The 27,780-nt window shown below is 39.0% G+C and overlaps 1 protein-coding gene across 14 annotated transcripts in view; it reads right to left on the minus strand.

The window, feature by feature from the left end:
- rapgef6 (Rap guanine nucleotide exchange factor (GEF) 6) overlaps window positions 1-27,780 on the minus strand; it is a 101,853-nt gene that overhangs the window by 34,864 nt on the left and 39,209 nt on the right. For 13 of the 14 annotated variants that reach the window (XM_051876999.1, XM_051876995.1, XM_051876996.1 and 10 more), the window contains 3 exons: window positions 6,590-6,718; window positions 2,555-2,732; window positions 2,216-2,352 (listed from right to left, as the gene is read on the minus strand). In XM_051876999.1, the coding sequence (XP_051732959.1) occupies window positions 2,216-2,352; window positions 2,555-2,732; window positions 6,590-6,718 (444 nt within the window). Of the gene's footprint in view, window positions 1-2,215; window positions 2,353-2,554; window positions 2,733-6,589; window positions 6,719-18,280; window positions 18,802-27,780 lie in introns of those variants that run through there. The other variant, XM_051877004.1, reaches the window with a different exon arrangement.

A 27,780-nucleotide genomic window follows, 5' to 3' on the forward strand; every position in this document is an offset into this window, starting at 1 on the left:
ACACGTGTTCAAACAGAAGTCAGGTGAGCTTCATGCATGTCAGATTGATTATTGCAGACCTTGGTATTATACAGTAATACTGCTGCAGGAAACGCAGATGAAGGGAAGACATCAGTATGTGTCTGTGAGTGAATCTGCTGAAGTATCTTGACCTTTGCTCCCACTCTTTGTGTTTCTGTCTCTCTCTCTTCTCTCATAAAGAAAGCGATTCTGTCTTGTTGACCTTCACTGTAGCCCACACACTGAGCGTCTCTGTGCGTTTAGCTCTCCTTTAAACTCATTTATGACGTGCATCAGTATCTTCCTGTGGTCCGATATCTAACATAATTACTCTGCATCATGACAGACTGCTCAAATCTCTCTAGGTTGAATTGTCATCACTGTCTGAAACAATTCAGAGCATCCAAACTCCTTTTATTGTTGTCTCCATGAATTGTTTCTTCATTCTTAAGTGATTCTTTCTCTTAGTCACGACTCTGCGTATGAATTGGGATGTAAAAATAAACTGACCACACAGTGTTTCTCTGCACAAGCTGGGCTTTAGGTTTGCTCTGTCAGGATAAACACTAGTAATTAGGGCTGGGTTAACAATATTAATGCATTGTTTGTAATTGATGTCTGTTTTGATAATATAATGTCGATTCTTAAATCCCAAGATCTGTGCCGTTTTTAGTTGATGCATGAACAAAACTTCACTAAACAACATTTGTAGCACCTACCATCCAGTAACCACAGTAAGTTTTGTGCTTTGATAATTTTTGATATGAAAGTCTCAGTTTTCAATTTCTGCCAACTTTACAATTAAATTCACTCAAAAAATGTGGTTTTGTGTCTCTTTAATATTTGGTGACAGATCGCTGTAGCGCCTCAGTTCATCTCTTCCTCTTTACTACTACTTACAGCACCAAATAAACATGAATGAACATCAGAAGGAATGTTAAAAGATACAGAACAACTTACTGAAATTAATCATGTAATCGCTCAATCAGTGTTTCAATTGTGGAAAGACGTCAATAAAGCAGCTTGAGAACAATGTGTCACATAACGTCACATTTACCTCAGAGAAGCAATAGGGATGAGTATCGAGAACCAGTTCCAAATTTTCAAGAACCGGTGATTCGATAAAGAAACAAGCATTTCGATTCTGCTTTTTGACTCCTGTGCGCACATTTTAATGTGATTTTAAACCATTCAAGCACAAAGACTCGCATGCTGTTTTCTGTGCTGTGCACATATCCAAAGCACGCACACAGAAAGCCGCCTCTCATACGGTTTAGTGCGCGATACTGAGTTCTCTTCTGTGTCTTTTTGCACTTGAACAGAAAAAAACACTTAAAAGTCAAAATATCCTCGTAAACACAGTCAGTTATGTTTTAAGTGAACGTAAACAGTTAACAAAGAAAACGCATGTGTAAGGGCTCGTTCACTTTGTTTTGCAAAACGTGTTCTGTGCGATGCGGGCAGTGGAATGGGGGAAAAACGCAAGGTCTTCAGATGCGTTTTTGAAAAGTTTAACTGATTTTAACTTGAGTGCCGCATTTTTGGAACGCGTGTCAGAAAATGCAAGGCGCAAGCGCAACGGTCATACACGTACGTCTAGTGCGTGTTTAGATAGAAAAACAATGGAAAAGTGGTGCATTGGATTGGAAAAACGCGTTCTGTGTGAACGGCCCCTGTGCAGCTCTTAAAGTGACAGCAGCCTAATATTCCTGCTGCCGTCTCTATTATAACGTTAATCAAACAACAAAAGACAGAGAAAATTCACTCGCTGTTCTTGATTGAATAACTTTTGTAACTATATTTGTAATGTAGCTTATATTTTATTCATAAAGTGCAGTGTTATTTTACATTTGATTACAGTTTCTGTACCTGAATACCTGAAAATCTTCAAACACTGTTTCAATCGTATCTTTGTTCAGTTGTATTTGTGCAATTGCTAATTTGTTTATTTGTTCAGTGTTTACTTGTCAAAAGTTCCTTGTGTAAGTCTTCTTTAGCCTGTTGATTTTTGTTGATGGTATTCAGCTACAATGAAATGTTTTGCAATAAGACTTAGAATAAATGTGAATGATATACAAGCTTTTTTTTTTTACTTATTGGACTCGAAATTAGGAATCGTTGAGAATCGGAATTGTTAAAATTCAAACGATACCCAACCCTAAAAAGCAAGTCAATGCCCAGCCCTACTAGTAATAGCTGGCGTGACTGGCTCTACCTCCTGTTTGTCCTGAAGAATGATGGTCCCTTCCTGTTCCACCACCTCGAACATCATGACCCGACACAGCTCCCTCCTGACAGACATGGTCATGTTAGCGAAAGCCGGCAGCTGATGCATGAACTCCAGGAGCTGCTCTGTAGGGATAGAGAGAGAGATGGTGATGTAATGTTTGCCCTTCATATGCATAAAGTAACTTCTAGACTTTGTATGGTATTTTAATGACAATTATCAGACTTTGTGCTGACTTTCAAACACTTTTTTTGCTTTAAACATCATGGAAATGTAAGCAAGAACACTTAAAAAGTATGCCGTTCACAGAAGGCATGTTCTCTTTACCGATGTCGTCGTCGGTCCGATCCACCGCATCCTTCTCCAGACACTCTCGCACCAGATCTCTGCCCAGAAGAGCCTCTGAGGAGCGCTCGATATCTTCATCTTCCTCCTCTTCCTCTGAGTCCACAGGAGCTTCGGGGAGGCCGGACAGATCCACGTCGCCCATCTCGCTCTCTGTGGCCTGTGGAGGAACAAGTCAGCTTTATTTCTATAGCTCTTCACACGATACAGGCGCTTTCAAAGCAGCTTCACTGTAATAAACAGAATCAATGATCCTTCATCAAATATGAGACATCCAAATTCAATAATTAAAAGACAGTGTCATTATTCAGCTCCAATCAGTTCAGTGTTGATTCAGTTGAGTTCAATAACGGTGTAAAGTTCATCGTTTATGATTTGAACAAACATCAGTGACTGCCGCATTCGCTGCTCTTCAGCGCTTCCTTTCTCATTAATGTCAACATGATCTCTGCTAAACTAATTTAGTAACAGGAAGAAGGGATTTCTGAGAGCCGACATGTGATTGACTGATTCAAGCGCTGGATGCAAATATCAGGATCCAGCGTGACGTTTGCATGAGCAGCGCTGCAGTTATTAAAGGGGTCATGACATCTTTTGACATATAAGAGGTCTTTGTTAGGGTTGCAAAATTCAGGAAATTTTCAAAAATGGAAAATTTCCATGGAAATTAATGGGAATTACAGGGTACAAACTGGAAATTTGCAAAATTGCAGGTTGGCCTGTAACAGGGAACTTAAAGGATTAGTTCACTTTCAAATGAAAATTAGCCCAAGCTTTACTCACCCTCAATCCATCCTAGGTGTATATGACTTTCTTCTTTCTGATGAACACAATCTGAGATATATTAATAAATATCCTGGCGCATCCGAGCTTTATAATGGCAGTGAACAGGGATCACGAGTATGAGCTGAAGAAAGTGTCTCCATCCACATCCATCCATCATAAACATACTCCACACGGCTCCGGGGGGTTAATAAAGGCCTTCTGAAGTGAAGCATTATCCATATTTAAGAAGTTATGAAGTAAAATATCTAGCTTCCACCAGACCACCTTCCGTATTCAACGTGTAAACCTCTTGCAGTTCACAAAGCTTACGCTACGTCCCATGCCTTCCGTATTCAACTTATGGAAAAAGTGTAATTGACGCGACGCCAGTTTACACTTTCTTCGTAAATTGAATACGGAATACGATCTAGTGGAAGCGAGATATTTTACTTCATAACTTCTTAAATATGGATATATTTTTACACAAACATATAGTTTCACTTCAGAAGGCCTTTATTAACCCCCCGGAGCCGTGTGAGTATGTTTATGATGGATGGATGTGGATGGAGACACTTTCTTCAGCTCATACTCATGATCCCTGTTCACTGCCATTATAAAGCTCGGATGCGTCAGGATATTTATTAATATTTCTCTGATTGTGTTCATCAGAAAGAAGATAGTCATATACATCTAGGATGGCTTGAGGGTGAGTAAAGCTTGGGCTAATTTTCATTTGAAAGTGAACTAATCCTTTAAATGTAGTTGAAATCTTGGAGCATAATCTTGGTTAAAACAACCAGATTTAATGCAAATTCAGTTTAATTTCTACCCCACACATTCCTCAATCACATGCATACTACTTCACAGACATTGAGTGGCGACCCAACATAGTGCCAAAAAAAAGCAAACAAAATGTCTTAAAATCAAACATATTTTAATGTATTCATTTAATATTACTTATTTTAAAGAGGCTATATGTAAGATTTTTCATGTATTATTTGCTTTTTTATTGTCAATGTGTTAACTGCTTGCAATGAAACTTAAAAAACAAGATCTTTCCCGACTTCCTAGGTTGTCTATGAAAGCCGACATGATGTCGGTGAACCACGTTCAGTCACTGTTTTGGCCAAGGTTCACTCACGTCACTATGGAGTGTGTGTGAGAATGAGTTATCCCAAATTTTCAAATAATCCCCTTTAATTACTGTAAATTCTCGTTAAGTGTCCAAATTGGAATATTCCCAAAATTCCCCATCTTAACTTCCCATGGAAAAAATTTACCACTTGTTTGCAACCCATAGTACCTGTAAAACATCCTGCAAGATTCATAGCTTAAAACATCCTCCTCATTATAAAAAAATAATTTACTTAATCAAGCTCCAAAAATGGCTCATTTTGATATTGTGGGATCTGTGATGTCACACGGGCAAATATATTTGCATATGCCCGCCTCCAGAGCAAGACATTGATGAATAGTGACATTCAGAGCAAACAGTGTTTGTGTTTGTCATGTGTTTCTTGGCTTGTTGTGCATGTGTGCAATGAAGATGATTGTCTGGTGTGTGTGTGTGTGTGTGTGTGTGGGTGTGGGTGTGGAAGAAGCTGTTCATTCAGACCTTTCATTTATTAGGAATCATTCAATCTTTTGTCCATTAAGGAAAGCACCTTTCATTTGTCCAGTAATGTGGACGTACATCATGCATGTGAACAATGTAGAGTAGCTTTACCCACGTCTCTGATCAACAAAACATCTGAACACCAGAGGGAGTCAACACACTCCTAATGCATCCTCACTTTCAATAATACACTTCATATTTAACCTTACAGATCACAAACCTCTCGTTTACACTGAGGATTCAGACAGATCTGATCTGTGAATCAAGGGCCTGCATTATGTTCCAGCCATAAAAGTCTATTTAAAATACATATGCATGTGATCAGTGACTGACATCCTTCAGCAGAATCAAGAATATGTCTTTCTCTCGTCAGCGCTGCCCTGTGCGTGGAGATCAGACGCACCAGTGACCCAGATCTAAAGCCTCATTGTGCATGTTAATGAATGTCAAGATTTACAAGTAAAGGAAATGTTTTTAGCATCAAGAGAGATTTGATTTGTGATTTAAGTATTGTTCATCAAACCAAACATGATATCGGTTAGGCTGATAACTCAGTCTTTACTATATCGAGATACCAGCATCTGATGATGTTCGTTGGGCTCATGAAGGGTTCGTTTCTACTTGTTTAAACTCCAAAATATACTGAAAGCATGACAGACATTTTCTGTTTTATATTTTACTGGCTTTTGAAGGAACACTGTGTCAAATAAGTGTTCATTTAATTGAATCTTTATACTGTATTATTTATATATGACCATCAGAAAAAAACTTTACATAAACCATTTTTTTCTACTCACCCCAAAAAAGTCAGAGAGGAACCAGAACTCAACTCAAAATACTGATTCAGTGATTCTTTTGAGTCACTAAAGAAGTCAATGAAACAGTTTGTAGGCTATTCAATGTCACTCGAGAAAGCTATTCAATGTCCATAAACTCATTAGCTAGAAAAAATAACTCTAGAGAAGAGCATTTTGCTAAATATATGCACTGTATTGCATATTCACTATATTTCTACTTAACCTGTTAGTGATGTCTTAAAGTATGTTTGAATAAATCTGTCATGAGAACAAGTTATTATAGTTTATTTTCGTTTAAATGTTTATATTTCACCAACAAACTGAAGTAGAAACAATTCTGTTATTAAAAACTGCCTTATGAGCAATTTAAATGTTTGTATTATTGATTATTAATGTATTATTTATTTGTGGTTTGCGCTTCGGTTTTCGGTCAAGTGCATCCTGAATTTTCAGTTTCGGCCCAGAATTTTCATTCAGTGCATCCCTAATATATTTGTCAAAACACCTCCATGGTTATTTGTTTTTAAAGAGGAATTTTCAATATATTTGGAGACATTGAGAGGGAAGAAAAGTCCCAAAGCAAAGTATTTGGATTTTTTATTGGAGGATTTTGGTTTTATAATGTAAAAAGCTCAGACTCCCCTACTTTAATTTTTATTTTTTTAGCTTATTTCACTTGCTTATTTATTTTTAATTTATTGTTTGTTATGTTGTGGAGAATGTGATTGAATTGAGAATTGAGTTTGTAAATCTTTCAGTTATGCCTTTCTGTTGATGTTCAAACAAGAATACATATAAAAAAATAAATGAATAAAAACTTGGACACAGATCTTGGACTACCTGGTAGATGTCTGATAGGCTGCTGCTCCCCGAGTCACTGGCGATGCTGCATCCTGATTGGCTGGGCGGCATGTGCATCTGCTGGTGGGGGTGGTCCGTCAGGTGCATCTTGTTGAGGTCACCAGGAAGCTGTCCAGACAAGAAAGGAAGACAGAAATGTTGAGTTGTGTTGAGGACATCATTTATAATGCAGCTCATGAGCGACCTGTCCGCCTCTGCAGGATTGCAGTGAGAAAAAACACGGCAACTTCAAACACACGTACCAGACATATAACTATGAATCAATCTTTTAAAATGTAATAAAATGAAATTTGAACAATCCGTTTCAATTTTTGGCAAACAAAAGTGATGCACAAAAGAGGTTTACTGTTTCAGTTAAAACATGGATGAAACAATGTGTGATGTTTTGTGTTGATATTCCTAAAAAGTAATGTTTTATTTTGAGAATGAAATTCCTCTGTACAATAGTTATGTATTTCTGTCATAATTTCTTCCACTCAAACCAAACTTTTATTTTGACAGGTTGTAGTGATGTTATGGTGTACCGAGGAGAGAGAGGGTTGAGCAGACTTTATTCTTAAACAAAAGAAACACTGGAGAAAACAAACACAAGCCGAAACAGCTATCACAAACAAGTGAATATGTAAGGACTGAAAAACTGAACTGAAAACAGCCTTAAATACCCTGAGGAAATGAGATGATTAACAGGACACATGTGAACTGAATAGGAGATACTCTGAAAACATAGCAACCAAAGAAAACATGAACTCAACACAGGAAACCACAGAAATGCAAAGAACATCAAAATAAAAGTCTCAGGAAACAGAACTGTGACAAGTGAAGAGCTTTGACTGTATGTGCCGATACTTTTCTCAAATGAAATGGTGAAATGCTGCTGAAGTGACTCTGGAGATGAAGTTCATGTCCTCATATAGTGAGACGCAGACAAGCGTCACACGTGATTGAGTTTGTGTAGTAGAGCAAGCTGAGACACACACAACATGTAGACTACTTTGGATTTATCCATCCATAATGAACCAAATTCAGTGACATTCCATGTTAAATTCCTTTTCCAGTGATTCCGTCTGCGTTTCAAGGCAGAAATCATGGGGCTCTACTATTAATATTAGCGTTACATGGCCCAGCAGTCACTCTTACATATTTCCACGTACAAACATCATGTAGTTGATCATAACCCTAATCAGATGAGATGAGATTTACCAAAATCTCTGTATTTTCTTCCAAAAAATTTAACATTATACATTTTCTGCCCAGTGTTTTACTTAATCTTCTCAATCTGAAAAAGCACAGAAGATCAGAAAACACGACAAGCATGTAAGCTGGAGTTTACTGATCTCCACTGAGATATTCAGTTCAAATGAAAGTGTGATACAGCCAGTCTGTTCCTTCATGTGCAACTAAATCTGCTATAAAAACCTTTTCAGTGGCTACGTTTACATGCAACCAAATAATCTGTTAGTAATCGGATTGACTGCTCAATCAAGAAAAGCGTTCATGTAAACACCTTAATTGATCTGTTTGAGCTCAAGCTGAATGAAATTTCGTTTGGATTAGAAGGGGATGTTTATTCCTTTTCTAATCTGATCAAGAGGACATGTAAACGCTTGATCGGGTTGAAAAACTGGAAAGGACTGCGCATGTGCAATGACGTAGAAATGGCGTAATGATGTGTGGAACAAGTTGCAGTTAATTGATTTTATTAGATTAGAATGGGAGAGCAATAATTCTAAAATTATTCTAGAATATTTTGCACTTCTACATCAGGCCACATAAGAGTTAAACAGAGGATGTGAGAAGTGTCTGTTGATGAGAGCGCTGGTGCGTCAGGCCTTTCATCCTGTGAATGAGCTGGACAGCTGTGTAAAGGGCATCCGTTATTCGTAACGATGGCATTAGGGCAAACGAGAGGTGCTGCTAATTGCTGCAGTCGTACTGTGCTCACTCACACAGCGCCGGGCCGAGGGTCTCTCCCCTGTGCGTCTATTAATGATGCCGGAGATTAAATATGAATGCATGCTGCCTCCCGCCCCACGTCTGCCAGACGCCAGGATTCACACACCAATGACGCACGGGCAAATACCGTCTGACGAGACCCTCGGGCGCTTACCTGGATGGAAATGCATTGCCTTCACAAACAGTGTGCTTGAGCCTCACTGTAATCCAACAAGATTCTCATACTGCAGCTATTCAAGAAGGAGGTTTTATTGGATATAACTTTGTCCTTGTGGAAACTCCACTGAATTATTCATGCGTCCCACCGCGCTCACGTCTAGACACGACAACATTCAGAATGAGCATCCCTTCAAGAGGACGACACGGCCCTGTGCTCAGATGTTTACTGTTTAACGTCTCGAGCAGATCACAGGCTCACGGTTCACCAATGAGGAGTAACATGAAAACACTGAACATGAAAACAACAAAAACTTCAAAATAACAGCTAAGCGCTGTGTAAAGCAACAGCGAGCAGCCAACTGTCATGTGATCTCTCATGCATTACTCACAGATCCTGGTGTAGCTCATGTTGATTGGACTTTATAGTTGTCAGTCATAAATCAGTAGAATTATTTGGCACAAATGGATGTCACGCTGTGTTTTAGTGTTAGATTAAAAAACGCCCTCAAAATGCCCCTGAAAGCCAACTGCAGGGGAGCACACTGGCCTTAATAAACAGACCGAGAGTTTGAAAGCAGAAATGTCAAGCTGTATTACCTGAATTAGTTCACATGTTGCCCTTGACCTGCCACAGTCTAACCTGTCCCACTAGTTTCATAATGAATGAAATATTTTTACACTTCTCAAAGTAACATAACACATTGTTTTGTGCCATTGCTTAGGCAAAGCATCTTGTCAATTGAACTAAAATCTAAATAATATATTGTATAATATACAAATTTGCAAAAGGCTGCAATTAAATGAAATAAGTATATAATCTATTTTCAGAGTGAATAGGAGAACTGTGTTCAATACACATGAGCAGCTAGAGATCCACCAGTGTTTTCAGTGTCTCAGAGTGTCTCGATTCACAGTAAATGCAGTGAACTCCATCTCTGCATATGCTGTTTAATGTGATGATGTCTTTGTTATCTACAACAGGACACACGCTCCACAGACATGCTCACTTAACAGACACTTAACTGATTTAGTGCTGTGAACATGATCTGATCTGCTGATGAGCTGAATGAAGCAGGACTCGGACAGAGATGGTGGCGTTTGCTGTCCCGCAGGTGTCAGTGAAGTGAACCCGTGTTCGTGGCGTTCCTGATGTCCGGCTGCATTGGGAGGCTGAATGAATTAGGCAGGGTTGTGCGGTGATGTGGCCTCTCGTTAGATGCTTCCTCCTGCGCTAATTCTCCAGGAGCTAGCGCTCTCACAAACGAGCCCTGCAGTGTGCAGCTATGATCAATGCAGCCGAGTCTGCGCATGTTTAATGCTATTACAGCAGAGGAGAGCCCTGCAGCACACGCATTAAACTCTGAGTGAACCAGAACCACTGAACACATACAAACACATGCACCCCTAAACACTAGGGGTGTAAATTGGACGTTTTGTCGTGATACGATCCAACATTGATTCTCTTACAATACGATTTTTGTCAAAACATGCCACGATACAATTAAGATGTGATTAGATTCAGGGGTATAACGGTCGATATATCGATATTATGTGCCTATTTTACACAACCAGTTATATTTTTATTATGCAACCAAAATGTAATCAACATTTAACTGAAATTTGAAATCCTGTATCCCACTTGGGACATCCAGAATAAAAGACAGATGGTTTGTTTGTATTTAAGGCAGTGCTGGTCAGGAGAGTCAAACAAGGGTCCAACCTACACCATGTGACCGCTGTAAACAGAGCAGCCGTATGGCACCTGCCCCGTCCTTGCGCTCCACGAGCAAAGCCCAAGCTCTTCCTTACAAAGAGACACTCAATGTCAGACCTTTAACTCGAACCCACAATCACCTGTATGACCTCATGATAACGGCTGATGCCTTCAGTGCTCTGCAAAATAGCACCAGCAGTAAGATCAAATGCTCGTGAATCAGGATGTGAATCACAGATGTATCCTGATCTCAGACACTGGGGGGGCTTTCTATTCTGTGCTTTATAAAGTAAACACGTTCCACCTATGGACGGGTCACATAGAAAACCAAAGTGAACTGCAGCATAATAATACCTTTTGTCTGCGAATCACTTTGTGGTTCGTCTTGTTCCTGTTGTAAACTGGCCATTACATTAATTACAAACTACTAGCTTCAGAGTCATAAAAGCAGTCCAAACACATCTGTCATTACGCGTGGAGTTGTTTCAGAGAGGAATGATGTAGGGATTAGGGAAATAGGATAGCAGAGGAATGCCGACATAACCTTCTTCTTCCACAAAGCGAGGCCAAATAAAAGATGTGCTCCATCATTCAGCGCTGACTCTTACGTCTGAATATTATCCAAACAGATGCTGAGAGCTTTTAGCTGCTCTATCCTGGGAGGTTTAGGGTGTCATGTGGACAGGAAGGTTAGGCGTTCAGGATCAATACACTCAGCATTAGCCTCAACACGCTCCTTTCCATCGTTAAATTATGAGTCAAGGCAAACGCTGCCTGCACTTTGAGAGAGCAGCTTACCTTCAGTTCCTGTTACTCACCAGTTCTGCTGACTGAAAGAAAATCTATGAGTGAAAGCGTGACCATCGGCAAAACACAACAAAAACAAAGGTCAGATGCCGCTCCCTTTGGGTGAGATGAATGTGAAGAAATGATGCAAGTGGAGTCCTGATGGAGACTAAACGTGTTACTAACAGCTCTAGACCTGTAATAAAGGATTCACATGTCACGACACGGAGGTTAAACCATGTGAAATACTAGCAGGATGATATTCCTGTAAGTCATGTACCAGGGACTGCACAGATTTGCATCTTCACTCTACAGTAAAGTGACCAGATGTTTTCAAGGGACAGTCCCGGTATTTGGTGTTCTGTCCCCGGCTGGAGCTGTCCCCAGAAATGTCCCTGTTTCACATCTCGTTCAAAATAATCCACAAATACATTGCAAAAAAGCCCGACCAACATACAGCTGCCTGCTGGTTATAGGAGCAATCGTGTAGTGATTATTTTCATCAACAGATGGCGCTGTGAGCTACACTGACTCTATTTGGTCGCGCACCACTACTTCATGAAGAACGTAACCTGGATGAGAGCAGCGCACCATTATCGTCAAATATCGAAAGAAACACCGTTATTAGGGCTGGGTAAACAATATTGATTTCTTGATTTTAATCGATTCTCATTTTTACGAACCGATATCGATTCTTAAATCTTAAGAATCGATTAGTCTAGTCTGTTTTCAGTTGATGAATGAACAGAACATGTAGCGCGCCTCCCATCCAATATAAATCGCAATAATCTTTGTGCTTTTTTTACTTTTGATATGAAGCAAAGTCTCAGATTTCAAATGACGTCCATCTTATTATGAGATTCAAAAAATAAATACCGTTTTGGCGCTGTTTAATGTGGCGTGACAGATCGCTTAAAAACATAATTGAGTGTAATTTAAGTGTTTGTATATAAATAAGTTAATTTTAACCTTCATTATTATAGTAAAGTAGTACCAGCTGACTCCCATGTGTAGTTTACAGCATTAGTTGAGAGATTTTTTCCTCTAGAAAATTTGCCATGTATTGTAACTAATATACTACATCCAAAATAATCGATATCGAATTGAATCGAAATCGCAATCGAATTGCAAGCATGTGTATAGAAATCGAATCGAATCGTGAAAATTGTGTCAACACTCAGCCCTAATCGTTATTGCTTTCAAGGTAGTAACATACGAACTATTCATGTTAAATCAAAGTAACACTGTCTGTGTGTATGTGCTTTTTGCACAATTTTAAACGTCCCCAAAAGTTTGGCAGTCACAACGCATTAATTTCCACACATATTAACTATAAAAAAAACTAAAGAATTACACTTGCAAAAAATACATTTGCAAAATACACATACTTTCTGCCTAAAACAAAACAAGCCTAAAATTAAGGATAGTAAAAGTCATTTTCAAGCACAAACGTAACAAAAAAAAGTTGCAATTTCTGTATACAGTATAAACAGCTTGTGAAAATGAAAATATTAATTACAAATCTAAAATCATATCATGTTTATGTTGTTTTATTTTTGTAATGTGTTTTTGTAAAGTCATAATTTTGCTATAATATTCTTTTGAACTGCTTGCTATTTACAATGATTAGCCTAATATTAACTGTTTTCGTTGTGTGTTTTATATATATTATATTATTTTATTTCTATTTCTATTTTTTCAGGTGCTGTGAATTGTATTAAAACCAGACCAAAAATCCTAATAATCAAACTAAATCATAACAATTATTAATGTTAATAATAACATAGGGAACCCACAACAAAAAAAAAACAAAAACATTCCAAAATGTATTCCCCATTTTTTTTTTTTTAATTAATAGATAATAACAAATGAGATTTCAGGGATTTTTTGACCATTCAAATAGGAAAAAACCCTGGTTTTCATTTCAGAAATCTGGTCACCTTACTCTACAGTCACTTACTGATAACGTCAGTTTGCATCAGGGTTATTACAGTCACGTAAAACTGAAACTGAAACATTTAAAAACATAAAAATTAAAAACATAAAAAACATTTCCGTTTCTTAAAATAAAACTAAAACAAACAAAAATGAGCAAAAACTATGTAGACATTATTAACACTTTACATTAAGGTTTCATTTGTTAATATTAGTTAACTACATTAGTTAACAATGAACAATATTTTACAGCATTTATTATTTATTATAGTTCATGTTCATTTTCAAATTACATTATTAAAATCAAAAGTTTAACATTAACTGTGAACTTACATTAATAAAGATTAATAACTGCTTTAAAAATATATTGCTCATTACAAAATTTTATGCAGTTGTAATTGTATCAGTTCAGAACCTACCTCTGCAGCGCAAAGATTAATTTTGTTGTTATTGATTTCATTTGACTGGTAACAGCTCTTTAGTGTTTTATTATTCTAACTGTATTTATTGATTAAACATAAGACATTTCTCAGGCAGTAAATGTGGATCTTTCAGATGAATGTAAAGAGTGCTGCTCTGGTCTTGGTCTCAACCCCTCAAAGTCTTAATCTTGTCTTGGTCTCAACACACACTGGTCTTGGTCTTTAGGTGTTCTTGACTACAACGCTAGTGAGGAACATTTCATTAATCTGAAGAACCTTTTTCCACTATAAAGTATTATATAAAGAACCTTTGCGCCATGGATGGTAAAGGTTCTTCATGGAACCATCGATGCCCATAAAATAGGGATCGTCCAACAGGATGTGAGAGACCAAGCACCTGACATCCGAGAACTAAAACACTGACACTTGTCCATGGACAGTAAAGAGGGGAAAATAGCTGCTGGAGGCTTTCAGAGAGCCTTTAATAACGTTGCCAGGCGGTTGGCTGCCAAGTTCAAAGATGGCCAGACCCCGGGACATTAATGGAGCCGGTGAGTGCAGCCGAGACACAAAGCTGAAGGCCAATTATCGGCTTCTGAATTATGAATGATGGAGATTTTCCAGCTCGGACATATCACAGCACGCCATGAGCGCAGCTCGGATCACCGGAACGTTATGAGGCTGTTGAACGTCAACTTAAATGGAGAGGAAAAGAAATGTTTGTATGCATAAAGCATTCAAACAGAAAAGAGAAATGAACAAAGCAAAATGATCCGATCATGATGATCTCTAAGGAATCAAAACATATACCGTGATATGCATTACATCGTGAGGTAGTCAGCCCTAGAAAACCCACCGTCATTAAACTGACTGCAGTTCACCCAAGACTCATGTTGTTTAAACCCCTATGACTGTATTTCCTTGATGGAGTAGATGTTAGTCAGAGTGACAGTGTAAATCTCAAGAGACTTTTTTTTTTTTTCTTGTGCGATCAAAATAACTGATACTGTGGCTGTAATTTCCAGAATTCTGTGGAATTTGCATTTTTTTATAATTAGGATACCACATTTACCATATTATGACACTAGATGTACAACAGACATACATGACAGAAAGAAAATGCAGAAAGCCTGATTATTTTTTGTCTTATTAAATTCTGACACACAACTTTTAAATAAGGTATTTTTAATTAAAAAAAAATAACTAAGAACAAAGAAGCAAATTACAAACAACATGACAAAGATGCAAATAAAATAAAGAGTGCTTTATGTTTCTCGGGTAGGTTTAGTTTAGTATTAAAAAAAACCTCAGTCTTTATTGGATGAACTAATACACTGATCCGTATTAAAGCTACAAAAATGAATCAGTCGAGATCAGTGATTTTCTCTTTGTCTTTTGTTTTTGAGTAACATTAATGACACAGACAGCAGCAGGTTTATTAGGCTGCTGTCACTTTAAGATCTAACGCACAGATTCAACAATGATATACATGCGTTTTCTTTCTCTCTACGTTCAGTGAAGATATTAACAACTTTGTTTACATGAATAGTGCACACGATGGGCATTTTGACACATATTTGTGTGTATTTGACCATTCAAGTGTGTGATAGATGACTTCGGGTGTGTGTCAGTCAGCGCAATAGTACTGCATCAAGTTCTTTTTTCATGGTTTATTGCACATAACTCTTTTTAACATCAAACAGGTCTCATGCTTTTTGTTCTCATTCATGTACATTTCTTTAACACACTGATATATCAATAACTTTAAGTAGTACTGCCTTTTTTTTTTGCAATATTTTAATTTTACATGCGAACTATGTAGGATTGCAACAAAAATGTGCCATTATGTTGATTTTTGCGTTGTGTACCGTGATCGCAGAATGGCTAAAAACTGGAGGGACGGATATGAGAACGTAGGGCTGCCAGATTTATCGCACAATACGAAAAATAACATTGAACTTAAACATGATTAACGCTTAAACGCAATTATGAAATCGCAAAGGCTGCGATTATTTTTTTATGCACAGCTTGTCAATCAAGTATGGCTTCAAATGCTAATCCATCTGAAAGCACTGCGAGTTTGAGTCGCTTATAATGTACATTTGAAAAAGCAACATGCGAAAAACATCTTTCCAGACATGAGAAGCATTTATTAACATCTTGTCCAACAAAAGACAACATTTAATAACATGTTTTTACTCCAAACTCACTTCATAACAACAGTTGAGCATCCTTCTGTGAGATGAAGTGGCTTCTTACACAGAATAAGGCAGTCGTGTGTTTATTAGTCATGTTTAATCAATCAAAGCGTTTCAATCTTCTGTTTATTCAGCTACAGCAATATGACGCGTGTTATCTTCTTCTGCGGCAGGGCAAATTTGGAGTTTCTGCGCAAGAGCGCCCTCTGGCTTTCAGATGGAGAAGCATTTAATACTGATCACAGAGCCGTACAGCTCTGACAAGCTGCGCATAAAATAATCGCAGCCTTTGCCAAATTGCTTGCAATAAAATTGCGATAAATCGTGCAGCTCTATGAGAAAGACACAATGAAAGTAACTGGAGACTGTCAGTCCCTCATATTCTGCTAATCTGTGTAATACAGAAGAAAGACATTAAAGGCATAATATGTAAATTTTCATAACTTGATGATGCTGAGATTGAGTGCGGAATCATGGGAGATGTCGTCTTCACCTCACAGCCGGTGAAAAAGAATCGGGACGGGACTCGAGCAAAAATCATGTTCATGGATGAGATTATTAATGTTACTGTAGTATGAAGCAGCGCAGGGCGAGTGCTGTGGGAGCTGAACGAGGCCGCTGGAGCGATTGCTAATGAGAGACGAGCGCGACACACGTCTCGAGAGCAGTGGGACTTCAGCTTCTTCCGGTCAAGTGTATGAGGTAACACAGCGCTGTTTATTATATTAGATACATTTGAGTGTGTTGAAAATAATTTTATACTCTGAGCATTCGCCGGCGGCTGCTATAAGACTGCAGTAAGATAGATCGATATTAGAATATCATATTAATAAATGCTGGATGGCTTGTGTTGATAAATGGCATGCAATTAAATTTAAAACGTATTGTATGATGGAGAAAATGCTGTATTACTGTTACTAAAAATAAAGCTGCATCTGATTATGCTGTGTAAGCCACTTGACAAAATAGTGTCGTCTCTGAGGCATAAAAACATGCGAAAAATCAAGAAAACAAGATTCAAATAAGACTAAACGTGTTGAGCTATATAACAATAATTAGTTTTCTGTCTATAAATGTATCCAAACAGTTCTTTCCTTGTCTAATAAAACATATAATGTTTTCTACACTTATTCCTACAAAATAAAACCGGACACCGAGGGTAACACGGGTATGATGTCATCAATAGGTGATGCACGGACATGGTCCGTGTCCTGGTTAAAATTGCTTATTTCCCTAAATTTAAACATTCTTGGAAACATCTGGAATAACGTAAGTACACAAGTCAACAAAATACAGTGTTTTTTTGGATATTTTAATACAAAAACTTTACATATTGTGCCTTGAAGTTGTGTCTGACCAACACAAGGGTGAGTGAATGATGTCAGTTTTCTCTTTAGACCTAGTCTACCAAACACATAAAATAGTCTTCTACAATTTCAGTGTTGATTTAAGCTGGCAGTATTAGTGAATGAGTAACAGCAGAGTGAAGTGTGAATGTGCACATAATGAAGACAAACACCAGTCAGACACATATGTCACGTCCTCAGGACTAGAGCAGGTTCCCTTCATGAATCATCGCTGAAGCGACTGCATGTGTCCACTGGCTGTGTTGGCAAAGCCTGGACTTGACTGCATGTTGCGACAGAATCTCGTGAATAGGGGAAGCCCAGAGCTACTGCTGCTTTTTATTTTCTCTCTGACTCAGAGGAAGGAAAGTTCCTCTATAAACCCATCGGAGCACAAACACATCTGACTTTGAAATGTTATTCTTCATAATTACGTAATAACTGACTCTAAACTCCTGTATGACACGCCCACTTTTCACCATCCAATCAAATCCCGTGTTTCTCTCACTGAATGTGAGCCGAGTGTGATGTTCAGATAGTTTTGATGTTCAGAGTCACTGGTAGTCTTTGCTCTCAGAACAATAATCTGTTTGATTGAGCAGCCTCAACCAATCACAAGAGTTTTGGGGCGGAACTATCTTTTTGACAGATGTTTGAGAAACACGTTTGGTTATTTTTGCAATGCCATTTGGCATTTGCCATCTACAGCAGGGATGTCAAACTCAGTTCCTGGAGGGACACAGCCCTGCACAGTGTAGCTCCAACCTTAATTAAACACACCTGATCCAGCTCATTAAGTTCTTCAGGTTTATTCGAAAACTACAGGTATGTGTGTTGGAGCAGGGAGGGAACTGTGGCCCTCCAGGAGCTGAGATTTAGACCCCGAATGACTGATCAGAACTGATGAAACAATGAAACAAGCTCCATACAGCTGTGGAGAACTTCTGATCTTCACTGATCAGCATGCAGGATATTCTGGTCAAAAGCATTTATCCGAGCCTTCATCTATCCACGAGGGTCAGGAACATGAGATGCCCAGATGCTTTCCCTTCTACCGGGCAGCGGATGCATGAAGAAAGAAATGGAAACCGCAAGCCAATCCATAGCAAAGCACATATACGCACATAGACACACACAACCATGATGACATCACTTACTTTGGAGGACCACGGCTGCAAGCAGTTGGCATAGCAACGGACGAGGAAAGCCATTTCCCAATAAGAGAGATAAACTTTCCAGTAAAAGAGAAAAGGAAGAGCAAGTTCCTCTCAGAATCCAAACAAACAAACACTCGACCTGGCCGAGATGTCAAAGAACGAGTGAATCATGCAATCCGAGTATCCATGTCGTCACCAGAAACATCAGAGAACCATCAGCACTTTACAAAACTTCCGCTTCGCATGAGCACAACTCCGGGAGTCCAGGCTGAGGGCGGGAAACTCTCCGCGAGGCTCTGCTAGCGTCTGCACCCCTCTGGTCCCGCGCTGCACTGGAGAACGAGCCCAATGCAGACACATAAAATCCACCTCTGGGACTCGTCCCGCTGCTGCTGCTGCATCCAGCCTCCGAGCGCGCATCCCCGGCTGGAGCCTCTCCCTCGAGACACGTCCATCGATCGGATGCTCTGCCGCTGAAGACGGAGCGTCTAGGAGTGAGAGGGACAGAGAGAAGCCCGGCAGAAAAGCATGACATCACCTGTGCTGGGAGGGAGGGAGGGAAGGAGGGGTGGGATGGGGCGACTGCATTAGAGCGATTGGCTGCGCGAAGCCGAGCGGAGGAAACGCGAGCGTCTTTATTGATCAGAAAACAGCCAGCGTCTTCTGTAAAGTCCACTGTGCTCGAACACAGTTCATAAATGACAATGACGGGGAGCATAAATTACTGCCGGGGGAGACGGATGGTGAAAAGCACTCGTTATGCTAATGTATTCCTCCTGCACGCGTACCGCGATCTGTTGCACTCTTTTGTGAGCGTGACAAAGGCGCATTTCTGCAGTAGCAGGAGAAAAGGGAAGAGATGAACCCCTCAAACACTTGATCCTATTATCAAGTCAGGCTGGGAATGCTGGGAAACACAATGGCATAAAAGCACACACGCTGCATGACACACGTCATTTGTTTTCTGCAGCTGCATGCACACACTCTTCTCTGACGATGGGATGTAATGGGAAGCGCATCTGACTCCCTCGCCTCAGAAGCTGAAGCATGACATCATCTCTTTCAGAGGTAGCCAATGGGAGCTCAGCACATGGAGCTTCCCGAGGAGCGAGCGAGGCACATAACACAGTTTGGTGTGAAGGATTATGGGGCTGGCTACTGTCCGCTTCAGTCACGGATCAGGCTCAGAGATGCAGCACACACACTTAGATTCCTAAGACGGTGTCTCTGCAGGGTTTCATCACTGTATCTCATTTAATTGCAATAAACACACTCAATCACCTTCATTCAAATGGGAGCATTAAGTGAACACAGAAATGGCTCAGACCATCTTTAAGTCTGTGTTTGCAAACGGGATCAACGCAACATACTTCAGGTTTATTATCCATGTAGCTCTGAATGTTTTTAGTAACAACAGATAAAGAGCATATTTAGCAAATTTATTTCAAGAAAACACAGAAACAAACCACTAATGCATTTTAATAAATGCAGTAATATGACTAAATCCATTTGCTAAATATAATATAATATTCTGGTGATTTAAAGGTTTCCCAAAACAACAGAGTGTATTTGAAAATAATGATATATGTTTTCAATGTCCACACTATGCAGAGTCAACTATTAGTGAGCCATTCATATGGTTTGATTATAATCATAAAAAATGATAGTGACGCTATCAAAACATCCCAACCAGCCTGACACAATAATAATGACTCAACCAATGGGGTGGGTTTGGGGGTGGGGCAATCTGTTTGTTTGACCAATGGCAGACAGGGGAAGTGTTTAGAAGAAATAATGACACTGCATCCTGAAATATTACTTTAAAAACATAATAATATTAAAAATATTAACTTTTCCCATTCCACAATGCACAGTACTTGTTTATTAATATAATTCATATTGTAGATGTTTAAATCTCTTAATAAAGCAAAAACTGACCGACATTTAAAGGATTAGTTCACTTAGTTCATTAGTCACATTAGTTCAGTTCAGAATTCAAATTTCCTAATAATTTACTCACCCCCATGTCATCCGAGATGTTTATGTCTTTCTTTCTTCAGTCGAAAAAGAAATGAAGGTTTTTGAGGAAAACATTCCAGGATTTCTCTCCATATAGTGGACTTCACTGGGGTTCAACGGGTTGAAGGTCCAAATGTCAGTTTCAGTGCAGCTTCAAAGAGCTCTACATGATCCCAGACGAGGAATAAGAGTCTAATCTAGAGAAACCATCGGCCATTTTCTAAAAAAAATAAAACATTATATACTTTTTAACCACAAATGCTCGTCTTGCACTGCTCTGTGATGCTCCACGCATTACGTAATCACGTTGGAAAGGTCACGCGTGACGTAGACGGAAGTACCGATCCAGTGTCTACAAAGCAAACACGCAAACAGCCTTTACAAAAAAAGGTAAAACAACGATGTCGGACGATTTTAAAAGTTGGAGGAGAAAATGAGATGGCGTTTTTAGCTCTATCGTGGTACTTCCTCTTACGTCACGCGTGATCTTTCTAACGTGATTATGTAATGCGTGGCGCATCTCAGATGTGGTTAAAAAGGGTTTTTTGGGGGGTTTTTTTAGAAAATGACAGATGGTTTTGCTAGATAAGACCGGGTGTAAAGTGAAGCTGCGGGCTCTTTGATCGCCCCCTGGTGGCTGGATGCAGTACAGGTCATAAACCTCGCACTCTCCATGCAAACGAACGGGAATTGAGTCAAAACAAAAAAATAAATTACGCTTCAAATAAAATTTTCCAAAAGATGGTTTTGGTCATTTAAGGTAGTTGTTATCACGCTGATATATATTCAATTGTTCGTTTTTGTGATAAGTTTGATTTTAGCTAGCAATTTGATGCTATAGAAACGGGGCGTGTCGTTATGATTGACAATTGTGATTGACAGCTTCTCTGAGAACTGTCGGAGCTTCGAGGGGAGATTGAAGATATATAACTAACTATTAATTTTCAATTTCTGTTATTTCACACCGACAAAATGAGTTTTTCAGCAGTAAACTGTACTAACCGACCTACAGGATCTGATCTGTTATTAGCTTTTAAGATAAGATAACACGCCTAACGTTAGCCATGACAGGAAAAACCAGGTGATTGTTATCTGGCAGTTAGCCTACAAAGTATTTTTATGGGTATAAAATAAAAATCAGCAGGACAAAACTAATGATAGCCTACTCTAATTAATTATAGAGCACTGTCTACAGCAATCGATCTCCTGTAACATTAGTTCAACTTGATTTAAAATGGCAGGACTGTTTCTGACATTTTAGAGTTGTTTCTATTGGTATTTTAATGAGTTTATCTACTGAATTTGCTGTTTCAAAAATATTATTGCTTTAGAAACAGAATATTATTTTAAAGGTAGAATTTTAAATGTATATATTTAAAATACATATTTACGTTCAGTTCATTACAATGGAAGGAAGCGAAATCGCGTCGTCCATCTTTTTTTTACAGTCTATGGATAAGACTCTTATTCCTCGTCTGGGATCATGTAGAGCTCTTTGAAGCTGCACTGAAACTGACATTTGGACCTTCAACCCGTTGAACTCCAGTGAAGTCCACTATATGGAGAAAAATCCTGGAATGTTTTCCTCAAAAACCTTCATTTCTTTTCCACTGAAGAAAGAAAGACATGAACATCTTGGATGACATGGAGGAGAGTAAATTATCAGGAAATTTTAATTCTGAAGTCAACTAATCCTGTAATCTTACCTTGTAAATGACTGATTTACGGTAAGTAATTACATTGTCAAACAAATCCCTGCAAACCTGCTACAGCCACATTTATTGAGCATGTCAAACTGCGGTGCAGATGTAGAGAGCGTAAACAGACGACAGACAGGATGTACTTCCTGTCTGAGAGGATGAGTGTCATGGGCGCTGGTTCAGAAGCTTCGACTCATGCTCACGGAGCATTAAGACGCACAGTGCATCAGTGGCGGAGGACAGCGGCGTCTCGCGGCTGATTAATGCGTCTGTGATTCAAACTAATGAGGGAACGGGCGTCTGTATGCACACGGGTCTCACTGTCTCTCCAGCTTTCAGAAGAGTGACAGTGACAAGACGGTGGTACTCAGACCACCTGGACAATAACACATGCAGGCTTAATATTCACCAATTTCTTCATGCATTAAAAATCCTTGTGAATGTGTGCTAGCAGCTCACTAGAGAAACAAATTAAGCAAATGACCTGATTTGTTAAATGTTTTTATGATTCGTTAAATGCTTTTGCAGTCTGGGTTTCATTGGCTAATAATTGTGTGGATTATTTCGTATTTGTAAGCGCACAACATATTTCTGCTTAATTCACATGCACATGAATTTTTTTTAACCTCGCTGTAATTTATTTGGAGTATTCTAAATGAGTGACTGCATGCTTGAGGTTGGTCATTTGCATAAATCATGCCAAAACCATCTCCATATAAGAGTTTTCCACACAACCTTTAGACACACTCAGCAAACATGAGACACTCAAACACAATAAACACCTTTAATATGGACTGAGACTACAGAGCTTTCATTAGCAGCTGTACAATCGAGCAGCTGTAATGAGCTATAACGCAGCTTCACTGTAAATGGGGAAAATGTGGGGAATTCCCCCCTTAGGTGATTATTATGGGAGGGATTTTTTAATTTTAGGGGTGGAAGTTGGGGGCTGGGGGGGTATTTTTTAGACATTTTTTTTTACATTACATTTATCTCACCTACATTTTTGCTCACTCATTGCATTTGTGTTTTTACAATGGGGTAATCATGTTGCACAAGAATTTACACAACACAAGGAAGCTTTGAATTCAATGTGCACAAAGTAGCACAAATAAATACAATAGAATAAAGATACAAATGACATAAAGAGACATAAAGAGAACAGTTTTTTGGCTAGGTCTAACACTAGTATTCAGGTACAGAAATACTACAGAAACTGAATAAAAAGTAATCAAATAAAAATAACATTGGATAGTCTTTTAGTCCTGTATAAAATAAATATATAGGCTATTAATCCTGATTCCTCACAATTAAAGCTATCTTTTGTAGTTTTATCAACAATTATGACAGACATATATTAGGCTGCTGTCACTTTAAGAGCTCCATTATATTGTTACACATGCGTTTTCTTTATCAACTGTTTATGTTTTTTTTTTTAAAGATTTATTTTTGGTGTTATTGCCTTTATTATAATAGGACTGTAAGCAGACAGGAAGCGAAGTGGAAGAGGGGATCGGGAAAGGTCCGCGAGTCGGGACTCGAACTCAGGTCGCATGAAGCCCAACAGCGCTATATGTCGCCACGCTGCCCAAGAGGCTATCGACGCCGACAACTGTTTATGTTTGTTTAAGACATAAGACTGTGTTTACAAGGATAATCACCAAGAGCGGAATTTTGACATAATTTTGTGTGTTTTTGACCGTTAAAGCACTATAATTCGCAAAAAAGAACTCAAGTTTTGTTACTCACGAGCTGTTTGTGATGCGGCTTTACTCTATATATGTGCACAGATGCACAAATCACATCTTTTGTTGTTTTATCAACATTAATGACAGACACATATTAGGCTGCTGTCACTTTAAGAGCTAGTGCACGGATCCATTATACTGTTACACATATATTTTCTTTCTCAACTGTTAATTTTTTTTAATTTTTTTTTAAGATTTATTTTTGGTGTTTTTGCCTTTATTATAATAGGACTGTAAGCAGACATGAAGCAAAGTGGGAGATGGGATCGGGAAAGGTCTGCGAGTCAGGACTCGAACTCATGTCGCCCAAAGCGCAATGGCACTATATGTCGGTGCTGCCCACGAGGCTATTGGCGCAGACGACTGTTTATGTTTATTTAAGACATAACTGACTGTGTTTATGAGGATAATCACCAAGAGCAGAATTTTGACATAATTTTGTGTGTTTTTGACCGTTAAAGCACTATAATCCGCAAAAAAGAACTCAGCTTTGTTAGTGACGAGCTGTTTGTGATGCGGCTTTACTCTACGTACACGTGCAGGGAAAACCATCTCTCAGAGAGCACGCAAGTATTGAATAGTTTAAAATCGCTTGAATGTTTAAATTGGTAAGACTTGAAGAGATGTGCAAATGATAAACTTTAGTGACAATGCACTGTCCCAACTTCTGAAACGCGAGAGTCTAGTATAGCGCAATACTCTCAATTTTGCGCCGAAAATCAACCCCTGCTGTATATGTTGAAATATATTTAACATAAAATATCTATTAAAAACATTTCATATTAACATGATTATAAGGCCAACCAGGGTATGTGATTTTTGCATATGTGTAATTTTAAGGCAACTGTTGGACCAGTGTGTTACCCGTTGCGTCGGTTGGTGTTGGATGCCTCTTGTTTTTGCTGATGAGTCGGTGTTTGTCAGGACGTGGTTTGTCTGAGAAGTGATGTTCTGTAATCTGGCGATTGTCCGCGTCAGCCATTAGTTTTTTTCGTAAATTTAGAATTTCAGTACGCAAGTTATTAGAGAATCATGACTTGTTCATTCACAGATTTCACAAACAAATGTGTGTCTGTTAGTGAATTAGACCCAATGTCTTCAACAAGTGCTGTCATTAATATTAATTAAAAATTAAAGTGAGTGGGAAAACAGCACGAGTCACATGGACTCTTGTTTTGATGCTTTTGTGTGAATGCTTCAGTCTCCAGAAAAAGAACAATCGGTTGTGTTCCATGAAAACGGGTTTGTAAAGACATGAAGACGAGTAAATGATGACTGATGTTTATGTTTGCATGACTGACTTTCTTTTCCAGCACTAGGAAGTTAACGCCTGCAGGGTTGAGCTTGTGCACCTCACTTCCTGCTATTTTTCCAGCTCTTCCTGTAGAGTGTGCTGGGATCTGAAGCACACACAGCAGAGTTAAAATCACCCAACATGAGAGATCTCTTCTGCTTTCAGTGGATGAAAATATGAAGCGGCCCGTGAGGCCGAGCTGGGAGGGAGGCAGCAGGGCTGGCATGATGTCATCCTCTAAAATTAGACCTCCAGCACAAACAGCAGCCGCAGAGATTCTCCTCTCACATGCCTCCATGTGAAGCTTCCCGCCGCTCTCGTGCAGATAAACGCACAGCAGCTGTACAAACCTGTCCAGCTCCAGCGTAGCCTCATAAGTGACTGATTTCAAGTGTGTCGCACAGTTGATTCCAATAGAGTTTGCCCATAGCATGTTACTAAGCTAAGTGAGATACGCAGCAGACACAAGCATTGGGTAAAGGAGTGCTTTTTTCCTAGCTACAACTATTCATTCTCAAGCACAGCCATAGAAAATGAGATGTGCACTAATTGACAGTTTAAGGTCGCTCTGACTTTATTACAGAGAACGAAAGCCACGGGCCATCTCTGATACGAGGATATTAAACCCGCTTCTTCTGTTTCCACTGGCAGATCAGAGCGTTTATGTGGAGTGTAATCTGCACACATGAACATGAAGAGAGGCGCTCCTGCACTGCAGCTGAAAACACACCAAACCTCTATGCACAACTTAGCAATAGAATCGCAACTGGCTAGTAAATTCTTTAGTGTACTCACCAGACTGATATACTACTTTATTTTATATATAAAAATCGATGTGTTAGAAGCAGGAAGAATGGGCAAGTGTAAGGATTTGAGCGAGTTTGACAAGGGCCAAATTGTGATGGCTAGTCGACTGGGTCAGAGCATCTCCAAAACTGCAGCTCTTGTGGGGTGTTCCCGGTCTGCAGTGGTCAGTATCTATCAAAAGTGCTCCAAGGAAGGAACAGTGGTGAACCGCTGACAGGGTCATGGGCGGCCAAGGCTCATTGAAGGCTGGCCCGTGTGGTCCGATCCAACAGACGAGCTACTGTAGCTCAAATTGCTCAAGAAGTTAATGCTGGTTCTGATAGAAAGGTGTCAGAATACACAGTGCATCAGTTTGTTGCGTATCGGGCAGCATAGCTGCAGACCAGTCAGGGTGCCCATGCTGAGGAAATCAAAACAGGGATGGTAATAGATGAGCGCCAGCCAATGAGATTGTCGTTTGCGCATTAGTTATACTTATACTTTGCCTCAACACACATACTGGCGAGTAAAATCTAAGAATTTATTAGCCAATGCCTAATGATAGACATTATTTAGTCACCCAGAGTTGAAGGTTTAGTCACATATTCAAGTGTTTTACTTACATTGTAGAGGGTTGTACACGACTTTTTGCATCGTGCTTCCATAAACTGAAACAAGAATTGCAAGGTGGCTCAACATTCCCACCCCTATTTACATGCTCAGGCTTTTCCAGTGTTTTAGTGATGCACCAAATCTCCATTAACAAAAAAAGAGCCGAAAATGCCTTCTAGGTGCGAGCAGAAACTGGTTCGACACAATCGCTCTTTTGTTTATTGACGCTTTAATATATCGTTGAATGCACAGCGCATGAGCTTCATGAGGAGAGAAGCTTCTGTCGCAAAACTAATATGGCACAAAATTAATATTCAGTAAGTGCACTGACACTATTGCGCTGAATTGAATTAACAGTGAACTGAACTGATCTGAATAATGACTCTATTGTCTTCTGTAGAGCTGCTTTACAGCTGAAATTGAATTTGTTTCATAATTGATGAACTATACAACATCAACACTGTTTATTAATGTAAATCTGCCTTGAAACGCTCTGTATTGTATCACTATGATGTGATGTGAAAACAACATCCCACCACCTTGAAATGGAAAATGTGCATTCTGTCCTTTTGTTGTGTATTTTTAACAAAGTGCAAATGCTCTTATATTATCCACAAGTCAGTTTTTACATCTACAGAGGCAGAAAAGATGTTTTCATAACATTTTTAAAATCTTTTCAAAGGACTAAAAAGGTTAAAGTTGAGGACAGCATGACACAAAAACCACACAGGTGTTAGTGAGGTAGTAGAGTCATGGTGACCCCATAGCATTAGTCATAGCGCTGACTGCATTAGCTGAGCTCAAATGTTATTCATACACAAATGACACACTGCATCATTTCAACACCAAACACAACAGCAGACATAGACTCTCTGACACTGTTTGGATATTGTTGCACATGTGTAAACACAAAGATACATCCATTCTGAGACACTTTCAAGTTTGGTTTTAAATCAGATACATATCCAATATATGGACATCTGATCTATGTTTAAACGCATATATATATCCGTTCAGGAGCACAGAAACTTGTTTTCCGCTCCTGCCCCGTGAATTTAATCAATAAAACAGCTTCGCTACTAAACTGCTGCATTATATTCCTCAGCAATTAGGAGAAAATGTTGCTGTTTTTGAAGTAATTAAACTCACAGCTTCACTTTTGTATAGAGACGCAGATAATCACACAAGCACCATCTCTTGTTCATTGAATTCATTCGAATAAATGTAAACTTTATTCCAATTCAGAATTCTAGATCTTATGACCTGCAGATAAAATAACTAATGAAAATGCAGCTTTAACGTGTCCATGTTGCCGAGTCATCATGGTATAATTGGTATAAT

Source organism: Ctenopharyngodon idella, chromosome 21 (genome assembly GCF_019924925.1).
Source record: "Ctenopharyngodon idella isolate HZGC_01 chromosome 21, HZGC01, whole genome shotgun sequence".
Classification (NCBI taxonomy): domain Eukaryota; kingdom Metazoa; phylum Chordata; class Actinopteri; order Cypriniformes; family Xenocyprididae; genus Ctenopharyngodon; species Ctenopharyngodon idella.